At 40.6% G+C, this 11,150-nt stretch overlaps 1 protein-coding gene across 1 annotated transcript in view; it reads right to left on the bottom strand.

Moving 5' to 3' along the window:
* The window catches only part of nbeaa (neurobeachin a), a 108,868-nt gene extending 98,153 nt beyond the window's left edge, over positions 1-10,715 (bottom strand). Inside the window, exon 1 of the mRNA XM_088012709.1 lies at positions 9,092-10,715. Coding sequence (XP_087868835.1) covers positions 9,092-9,421 — 330 coding nt within the window. The 5' untranslated portion in view covers positions 9,422-10,715. The remainder of the gene's footprint in view (positions 1-9,091) is intronic.
* Between the last annotated feature and the right edge of the window lie 435 nt (positions 10,716-11,150).

The following is an 11,150-nucleotide window of genomic DNA, read 5'->3' on the forward strand; positions in this document are numbered from 1 at the left end:
TAGGAAATGTTGTGGCTCGATACAGAGTGTGGATGTCCTAACCAGCCTAATGCGGTGTTAAATGACTTGTTACAACCACTGACAGTGTTTTCCAAGCTGCAGGGGATGCATGAGTAGCACAGGAAAACTCTGGATGTCTAATGTGGAATACTAAAGTTCCCCAGGTACAAACACACACACTCCGAAGTTGGTTATAATCAACCTTCGGCCACTGCAGCATGCAGCATGATGAATAGCCACCACAGTCAGTTATACTTTCAGTACAGCAGATGTGTGGTGTATGTGTGTGCAGAGCCAAGGGAGGGAGGCAAAGTAGGCCAGCATGAATATAAAATAACCCCTGCCAGGCAATGATGTGGGCTACAAGAAGGAGGAGAGCAGTATGTGCTTTTTTTTCTCTCTCTTTTCTGCATGCGTATATATATGAGTAGAAGAGTGTTGCCACAGAAAATGTGCAGATGAAAGTGGATGGAGGAGCGTAAAACTATGGTTTTGCAAGTGCGCTCATTTATCAATACGCTCAGCAAGAAGCACAAAAACATCAGGTGACTCCAACAAAGCAGCTTGTTAGAATTTGAATATTTCTGTTCTTTAGGGGTGCCAGAGAGAAACAAACACACCCAACCATACACACCCAGAGAGATGTGTACAAAGCCACATCAGTGTCTGAGCACTGGTTTTGATCCAAATACTGTGTGAAGATTCCATACAGCCCCTGCCTCCCCAGTGAGGCAATCACAACCATCCAGTGTGTACAAACCAGGAAACACACACTCACACAAAAGAGCCAGACACAATGGCATGAAACAGACAGTAACAATAGTGAAGAAACAATGCCAAAGGAGCAAGACAGAAGGGTTCACAGTAATCAGCATTAACATGTATCTTATTGTAGCACATGTATATATAAATATATCAAAACCACTAATTTCAATTCTTCTGAGATGTTAGCATGACAGCTAACCAGAGCTGGTTATCATATAACTTTAACTAAACTGTTGATGCAAACAAATTTCATGAGATCAATACAGAATTTCTACATAAATATGAGTAATGGTTTATTTTTCCTTTTTAATTCAATAAAAAGATGTTGGATCACGTTCCATTTTTATTTTACACAGTTTGGTTAACATGGTGAAACCGTGGCGTTCATACACAAAGTATACTCTAATTATAATGAGAGCATCATATGACTGTATTTAAGTCTTTAGCTTTGTGCAAATTATACAGCAGTACAAAAAGCATTCCTACTTTTGTTCAACTGGAAAAGGTAACTTCTTATTCATCACACAATCAAATCATGGTATACATTTCTGCATCTTTTACATTAATAAAATGGTATCATATGTTTGTTTAACTGAAGATAAAGAAAGTATTTCATACTAGTGGGTGCTGGCTTTCAAATAAATTAATAACCAGAATTATTTGGAATGAATAATAAATGTTTCAAAAATTAATTTTGAAAACCAGCTCTAAAATTAACTCCTAAAACATTGCATCTGGTAAAAAGTAACTTTTGGCACTTAAGCAAATAGATTACGAGTTTTCTGTGTAGTTTAATGTAGGACCTAAGAAAAAGGCATTTAGCTGCTGCACTACTCTGTTCCACAGTTCTGGGCCTCTAAGCCTTGTGTCAGCTTCCCCAGTCCCTCTCTTCAATTCTCCACCCCCGCATACAGAAGGCTCAACAGACAGAGGTGATGGCAGCCATATGGTTCCATCACCAGGCTTTCTGTAAATGTGGGAAAGGAGAAAGTGCGTAGAGAGGAGAAACCAGAGAGTGATGACACTGCAGAGACCTCCATTACCTCAACATAATAGGGATCATTCACCAGCGGCTTCACCCAGCTCAAGAGTCAGGGAGCGAGGGACCAGATTACGCTCAGGGGTGAGGAGGACGTATATGTGCTTTGAGAGGATAAAGGAATGGAGAGAGGTAGCTAGAGGTGTCGTCACGCAAGGATGGGACACTTTACTTTGCGTTCTTTTCCCACTTCCAGACGGGAGACCTCAGTTAAAATCTCACACGGCTTATCCTCGGACACAAATCCGACCATCTGGAAATGGAAGCTAACAAGAGGATAAGGATGAATTTAGAGGAGCAGAGCAGAATTTAGGCGCTTTAGAACATAAAGAAGTATGTAGGGCTTCTCACATGCGCCTGAAAATTGGAGAGTTTAGCAGAAAAAAACTATAATTTGAGTCAAACAGAACAGCATTGATCAGCATTCCTTCTCAAAAGGAATCATTTTGGTCCAAAAGCAGATTTAAAAAAAGCTGCTATTAAGAGGATTTGGGAGTGACGGGGTGTGCAATTTAAGGGGCAAGTTGAGATTTTAGTTTTTAATTGGGTGCTTTAAGGTATTAGTCGAGGAAAATATGTTTCTTGATTTGTCCAACCAGCCTGTGTTGTTGAGCTGCAACTGCAAAACCTTGATTTCACAGGTGCTACGCTAACAAGCTTGAAGCTCACCCTCCAGTATGACAGGTAACTCATGATGAGGAGGAAAGGTCCAATTAAAAGTCAGCATGTCAAGGTTTCATTAAAGTGCTTTGTGATTTGTTTAGGAGTTTCCATGAGACTCCTGCTGTACTCTGCTCCCCTGTCGCCAGGAGCAGAGGAAGGGAAGCAGCGATACCCACGGTGTGATGAGGCTCCGCAGGGGGGCTCGAGCTCATCAGACCCCCATAGAACATCATACAGCTGGACCTGTGCCACACTTTAGATGAAAATAACACCCGAGGGAAATACGGAAGACTTTCAATATTCCTTCTGAATCCTCCCTTCCTGAGGTTCACAGTCTTCCTCCCAGTATTGCTTTCGACAGTTAAGATAAGAGTCCCTCACCCTGCGGCTGTTTTTCTTCCACCTATCACGCCGTCTACGTCCCTCACTCCGAACGGCACACACAGGGGTCAGGACAGCACAGCTGTGTGATAGATAGCGGAGTCATTCGTGACCTTGCAGCAGAAACCACACCCTCTGTCCTCCATTTCTATAGATACATGTGTATGTGAAAGGGAAAGGGAGAAAACAGAACAGTGTGTGTGAAGGAGTTTAAACGGCAGGTCAGTCTGCGTTAAAATGTTTCCTGTGTTGCCCCTTGGGTCAGGAGTAGCACTGCTCTCACTGTTTTCTAATGTGACACCCACTATAGACTCCATGGGCAAATCGCAGAACATTTCAGTTTCATTTTAATGGAAACTTGTGGTTAAGCACCTAAATGTGACTTTTGAGACAAGTTTTATTTTTTGATTAACTTTTTGATTTTTTGTTTGCAGTGAAATTACCTTGACGTTCAGGTTTGCACCTTCCCTTCATTAGCTACACTAGTCGTTCTGCTGATTTACCAGAATAAAGTCAAAATATGTAGACAAAGCACTTCAGATTTTCCTTCTCAATTTCAAAGATCTGTGGGAGTATATAATTACCTACTAACTTTTGTGGTCGGCAATTACATGAAAAATAGTTATTCTAGCCAAAACATGATATTTTAAAAGCATAACTGAAGATATTCATTTCTATTTTTATATTATGAAACTACTTCTATAATGTTATATGCAAAATAAAAAAGGAAGTGTAAATCATGCATGACAAAAAAATACTACTGTCATTACTAAATTTATATAAAACTTAAAAATATATTTTTAACGTGAAAGCTGACGGAAAAAAATTGCACTGAAAAAAAAAACAAGATTTTGCAATTATACTCACTGAGAAATTAAAATGTTCATTTAAACTTAAGCAAAAACAAATTATTATATCTTCTAGAATCAACCAGCCCTAACCTAGCCAGTATAGCTTCTACATAAAATCTTGACTTCTTTAACTTAAAAGCTAGAAGTTCTTTATATGACGTTAAAAAAAACACTTAGCAATTTTATGAAATAAGATCAAATTATAGAGTCATATAATGAGTAAATCAAAAAGTAAGAGTATAATTTTCACAGGATTGTTCCCCATCAATTTAATATGTGTAACATGTGTGAGATTAACATCATGGTACATATTGGATACTCTAAATAACTCAATTTCAGCCATATAACTTTAAAAAACCAGAACATGTAACTAAAAAGAATTGGCTATTTAAAAAAAAAACTACGTTGGCATAAAATGTGCTCTTAATGTACACAATAGCAAAACATAATTTAATAAAACATTTAATTGCATTAGTGGAACGCTCATCTGCTCGGCTAACTGGACACACAATGACGCACCGTTTCCCCCTGCATGGTCATTCAAAGAGATTACAAGCGCTGCAGGACATAGGTGTTTCATGCTTTAAGTCTGCAGCCACAGGGCAAGCCTGAAAACCACTTTGATTGCACTCGGTTTTGTGGAGTTGTTCAGACCACCCTGGGGTGCCTGCCATAGAAAAGATTTTGAAAATGGCTGACAGGTTCCTTTGAAATCTTGCGAGTTATACCCCAGCGCAGCAAACTGTCATGCATTGCTGAGCACATGACAAAACGCAGTAACATATCTCCGTTTTATCACCCTGCCGTCTTCTAATTTTCATTTTGCCTCTATTTATTGAGCTAATTTGGTGACTCTAGGTGTCCCAGACTCTGATTTATTAGTGGAGTCTGACTAGTGGCCGTGGACTCAGGACCTTTGTGAAATTACAGCGATAGGACAAGGATAATGAAACGCTTGCTGCCAGAGTTTCACTGGGTCCTCTAAACGGGCTTAGGTGGAGACAGAGAGTGCAAAAACACATTCACCTTTCCAAGGAGGATTTGAAATTAAAAATAATAATAATAATAATCTGTTACGAGGTCTCAGTCACTTTCTATCCAACACAAACCTTCGCTTTTGATCCTAAAAAAAGCATCACAGCTAGATAAAGCCGCCTATAAATAAGCACACCTGGTGCCGTTTGAAGGCTCTCAAAGTGACAAGGCTGACTGTAGACGAATCTGAAATATGTTGCAAGTCTTCACGTAAAGAAAATATGTGACAGCATGCTTCAGATAAAGAAGTCACACATGCCAACCCTTTTGTCAACAAACACTGCGGCTCAGCTGGCTTCCTCCTGTAACAATAGGAAGCATCAAAACATGTCAAGTAACGAAAGGCTGTGAGCTGAAGCGACTGACCATTATCTAGTCAGTGAGCAGGAAAAAAAGGGAATGTCTTCCAAAGGGACGGCCCAAACAGCAAATTGGTCCATCACCACACCATGAAGCAGTCTATACTCCAAAATGCCTCCTCACTTGAAGCTTTTTCCCTTAAACAGAACTACTGAGTCATCAATTAAATGTCTCCATGTCAACAAAAAAAAAAAAGAGGTCTGAAACCTGAAAGTAGAAAAGGCCTAAGTGTTTCTCTGAACAGACTCAAGGAATCTAAAGATCTCTTTCCATTCATCACATCACTCCTTTTTTACTGCTCAACATTAAAAGTGAGAGGGGAAAAAAAAAATCACAGATTCCTAAAATGCACTCAGACTAGCTTTGGACTTTTGCATAAAACAAACAAGATAAATGAAGGATATTGTTGAAAACAAGAGTGCAATAAATCCTTTACTCTTAAAATAGTGTTAAGTTTTAATATTAAGTCAGCCTGAGAAATGGCCACCCTCCATCTCCATTTGTGACTTTTACTTTAAAATAAGAAAAGCAGTATTTTTTGAGTTGTCACGTTATGTTGGAAATGCCAGCTAATAAAGACTGGTCGACAACACCTGGCTGAAAAAGCATTAGAAAAGTTGCTAATGACTCTAAAGTTAGCATCTGCTTTGTGGCTTATTATTAGCTCTCGGCATGGGTGGGATGAGAGTCTCATGGTATGATAAACTTGGGCAAAATGACTCATTCAAGTAAAAGTTGCAAACAAAATTATATAAGATGATTTGATTACTTAGGCAATAATTACTCCAATTTCTGCACAAAATAAAAATGTTATGCTAAATTATACACCTAAACAAAAGTATTTTAAGTAAACATTCTTGATGCTAGACTTGATGTTAGATCTTACTGTAATCTTGGATTTTATAGGGCAGCAGTAATTAGCAAATACTTGGTGATAATGCTAGCCTACTGAGCTCATCATACAAACTACTTTTCAGTGCAATGTTCCTAAGAATGATGTTAAAGGCTTCATAAAGGAGCGATGTTTTGATGACTTTCTGAAGGCAGTGTTTTAGAGAGCAAGACTTTCTTAAAGAGACACAGGCCTAATTCCAAGGCGCTAAATAACAAAGTCATTTTTCTTTTATGAAATATTTGATACATACAGCATTTTTATAACAAGTGAGGGTAACTTAGTTATTTGATTGTGCTATTAAAAAATAATACTATGTGGCTGGAAAACACATAATACTGCTTTTTTAAAACAACATTACTCCGGGGCATCAAGTGGTGCTGCCAGAATTTCACTGGAATCTCGAAATTGGCTTTGATGGGGACCAAATATCATGAATCATCTCACGTTGGGAGGTACATGTATCGCTACAGGCCTAGCAGAGAAACATAGTTACCTTATGTTGTGCTAGCAAGAATAAAACAGAAGTGATTACACGTAATGGCCTTTAAAAAACCACAAGACATCAGCTTAAAACCCATTTGGGACATTTGATAATAAACCACATGAATTTTTCACCCATCTGTTCATAAACCAAGCTTAATCAGTTATTTCAAAACAATGCAGCCTCACTGGTGCACATGTTTTTCAATCATTCTAGCTGCTCATCACCTTTTAGGCTTTTGCTGATTCTAATAATATAGATACCAGTAGACAGACTTATCGAAAAACAAAAAGAAAAACAAAGACTAGGAGTTTCAGGGAGAGAAGAGCTGTGGCGGAGTAGTCCGGAAGCAGAAAACAACACCAGGAGGTCCAGCGTCTGGATGCAGGCAGCCAAAGAGTAGTGTTGCCGTGACAACAGTGATGCCGTGCTGATGATTATAGCCGAGCAGCTTGCAGCCAGAACTCGACAAACACTGTCTGTATATGTAATATATTTATTCAGCTGCACTGCATAGCAAATGAAAAGTATTTTTTTCTATGACATCATTCCTCTCTGTCATTCGGAACAGACGGAGTGCACCTTCTTCTGAGGCACTGCTAAAACTGACAGACCAGCTGCTCACCTAAAACACAGTGGGATCTGATCAATACAGCAACGGTGAGCAGAGAATGTGGCTACTGTGGTCTCCCACATTGACAGAAATAATGGATCAGCTTTTGGGTCACAGTGGACTCATTGTACCAGCAGCATGACCACTGAGGTTTCCTGCCTCTGCACCTCTTTGTTTCAAGTCTTTTAATTAAAGAGCTGGGCAAGAGAATTCCCTAACAGGCTTAGCTATTGGCAGCCCTGCAACCAGGACTGATTGTTCAATTCAGGATTTAGTCAGTAAAGCTTTGTGTGACCAACACATAGTGCTTTAATTCGTCAGGGTGTCAGGCCCTTGTGTGTGTTACCGCATCAGAGCGGGATTCGCAATTAAAGGCATCGGCCTAGAACTGAGGCGGGGGAAAAGGCAGGTGTTTGCCTAAAATACTTGAGAGTGTGTTTCAGCTGAATGCTCTGATGAGCTTTCACTGATCTGATGTGGACCAATCCAGAGTCCCTTCCTCTTCCGCTGCATCAGCTGGTGATTTCTGAGCACATAGCCACTGCAGCATCCTACCTCCTCCTCCTCCTACTCGATCTCTCCTCTCCTCCCCCACTCTCCTTCAACCCCTCTCCACCTGCTTTTAAATGCATGGTGCTGCCCTGCCAAGCCAAACCAGTCTGTGCATGCAGCATCACTCCTCTCCGTCCCTTCCAGAAGGAGACAAGATTGGAGTGAGCAAGCAAAGCCCCTCTGCTGCACACAGCAGCACCAATAGCTGATTGAGAGATAAGAGGCAACCTGAATCAGGATGGCTCAAGGTATCCAGTGGGAGAGAGAGAGAAATAAACACAGGCCTCTGCAAACACAAAGCCCACAAAATAGGAACTGGGCCAGAATCCTAAAATCTAAAAACAGATGCTTGGATCATTCTACTTGTTCTTCTACAAGAGAATCGATAAGGATCAGAGGCTGTTTCTTGTAGCAAATATATGCAGCACCACCGCATGATGCATGGAGGAGGTGGACACAACCTACACAGACATCCTGTCTTCATAAAGCCCCACATGACCCGTGTCTGCTGTGCATTTTGGCTGTTTCATAACAATCCACACTAGTCATCTCAGTAGCCTCAGCTGGATTAAATCCTCTCTGATGCTGTGCTGAACAGGCCCAGCATTACCGACACAACCTCTGATGGAAGAGTAAAGACGGGAGGAGCAGGGGGGGTGGTTGCAACCTATATCAGCTCCATAAATAACAGCAATGTGAAGCACAGTAATATAAACCACTAAACGCTTCAAAGCTACCAATACATCACTCCCTTTGCGCACAGGATGCAGCGCCCTGCCTGCCTCCTTGCAACAATAGGCCTGTGCATATTTTTTTTCCTTCATAAACGCATACGGATGTCGGCGGATAGCATAAAGCTAAGTCGGGCCTTTGTCCGATGATGCTGGATGAGTGAGTCTCAGAGGTGACACATCAGGCACGCGTGCATGCGTGATTCCGCGCGAATTAAAGCCGTTTGGGTCATGGTGTTGTGCGCAAAATCGTCCGTTCGTCCCCCGCATCACTTCGGGTTACAGATCGGGGTCAGGAGAATAACCACAATGCATTGTGTCCGGCGTCCACCACTGCTTCTCTGGATAGATCTGTTTATGTCTTTCCACCCAAGAACAATCTGGTAATTTAGTCAACAATGGCTGGTGATTAGACAAACCTCAAAGCCCCTTGTGGAGTCACATGCCTCTGTCTGCCTCTACAATAATACAGCCTCATTTATCCCGCTACCTAACGCATTTTTATCTGCAGAAATTGTTTAAAAAATAAAAAAAGGCGACCGTTTACATCCCCTGAACAAATAAATGACATCATCGCCAGAAAGCCACACAACCAAAAGGGGGGAGCGAAGGAAGCTTCGTAAATAAAACATAGCGAGTTGGGGCGCAGTGATTCTACTGTTTTCTATGGCTTCCTCTCTCTCTCTCTCTGTCTGTTTTCCCCAGCATTACTCGCATTCACTCACCAGGTTCAGCACAGTCTCCACGATGTCCCGGTTGCTAACCTCCCCAACCTGGATCAGGCCCACCAGCACGGCGAATTTCATCTGGATATTCCTAATCGGAACGGCGGGGTTGATCACCCCGGCCGGGAGAACCATAGAGCCGGCCGCAGACACCATCTTTTCCCCGGTGGAGCCGGAGCCAGCGCCCGCGGCGACCTGCTGCTGCTGCGGCGGCGGCTGAGCGGAGGAGCCCGCCGGCGGAGATGGAAGAGGGGGATGCGAGTCTTGGTCTGTGTCCGTGAGCGAGGAAGCAGAGCCCGGTGGTGCTGAAACCGGCGTCTCGCTCGACATTTCCCCTTGGAAAACAGGGAGGAGAGGAGCGGTCGCCGCTGTCTCTCACACCTGCTTTACAAGCTCGGGCGTCTGCTGTTGTTCAAAAACCATCCACTGAGGAATAAAAAGAAGAAAAAAAAAGAAAGAAAGAAAAAAAAGAAAAAAAACAAGAAGCCCGGTGTTTTAAAAAAAATCCTCTGAATTCACCTTATCCACCTGAAAACATGTAGGGATGCATAAGGCTAGAGGAAAAAAACTACAGCGCCTTGACAGAAGCCTATGTTCCTATCTCTCTTTCTCTCTTCTGTCTCCCCCTCTCATTGGCAGGTTGCAGTCAGTGCGGTGATTATGGCAAGGCGACATATCATATAATTTGAATTCTCCCTATATTTCAGCCATAGACAAGGCAGGTCGCACCACTGAACAAGCCAAATAAGTTTCAGATGTCTCGGAACCCATGTCTGAAAATACAGAACCAATGAACTGGCAAGGCAGGATTTTATTAACAGTTGCAAGTTGAATTTATAAAGAATAAAACCAAGCAAATTTATGTTCAGCAACAGTTTAAAATTGATTACATGGCTTAGTTCTCGGATTCTGTGGGTAACAATTTATCAATTTGGCACCCTACATGAATATTCCAGTCAAACTGATGGAGTCTGTCTTGAGCACACAAATTGTATTTACATGTTGTTTTACAATGTGACTAAATATAATGTGTCAGAATAGAAGCTTCCTATTTTTTAAAAAGTTTTTATTTTTTTATTTTTAAGGAATATTAACTGCAATCATGCATCTTCAAATATAAAATACTTAGACTAGTCAAACATAATCTGGATGATCCTAACATAACATATGTAATATAAAACTGAATTTAAAACTTGTGGTACCTTTGATTTCAGTTCTCCTATCTCTGTTATTGCTTTTGCAGATTGTTTTTTTTTTTTTTGGTTACATGTGGGGAGACAGAAGGAGAGGCAGGACTGAAGCAAGATCTGCCACAATTGTTCATATTTATAGTCTGGCTTTGTCAATAATTCCAAACTATTAATCTGAAGTTCATAATTTCCATTTATCAATGTTTATTAAGGTTAAATAGGTCAATCTAGGTTGTTAAATATTGGCACTCAGATACGCATCGCTATATGTGAATTCCATATGTGAATAAACAATCTTGGTTTTGTTAATGTGCAATGTGATATGGTAAGCTTTCAAATTGTGGTTCTCTTTTCAGCAATAACTACATTTATAATGACAGGAAAGTCAGATATTGCACCATGTTTTTACTTTCATATTTTTGATGTCTGCTAAGAATCAGAACCTGGTCTGCATCCACAAAACAGCCACAGTTTTAACTTTAATGCTAAGAGATAGCATTTCAGTTTGCATAGTTTACAAAGAACGTGGAAATGAAGTAAATCAGGAATGTACTAAACTAATGTGTACAACAGCTCAACCACATTGAGCGTACACACCAATTAACTACTTGTGGTTTTTATAAACTTTACCACTTGTTTCTACATGAAAATGTTTCACCTAAAATTCACTCACCAATAACCACTCAATGTGAAAAGTGAAAAGGTTTGATATCAGTAAAATGATGCTCAATAAAAGTCCATCAAGTTAAAAAAAAACTGCATTATCTAACTGCACAGCACTGACACCTTAACTTTATGTTAAAATGATTTATTTTGCAAAATAAATGATCTTTTTCCATTATATCCTACCTATATAATAGTAGCATCTT

Source organism: Poecilia mexicana, unplaced genomic scaffold (genome assembly GCF_051168715.1).
Source record: "Poecilia mexicana isolate PSO_F unplaced genomic scaffold, ASM5116871v1 scaffold_14, whole genome shotgun sequence".
Classification (NCBI taxonomy): domain Eukaryota; kingdom Metazoa; phylum Chordata; class Actinopteri; order Cyprinodontiformes; family Poeciliidae; genus Poecilia; species Poecilia mexicana.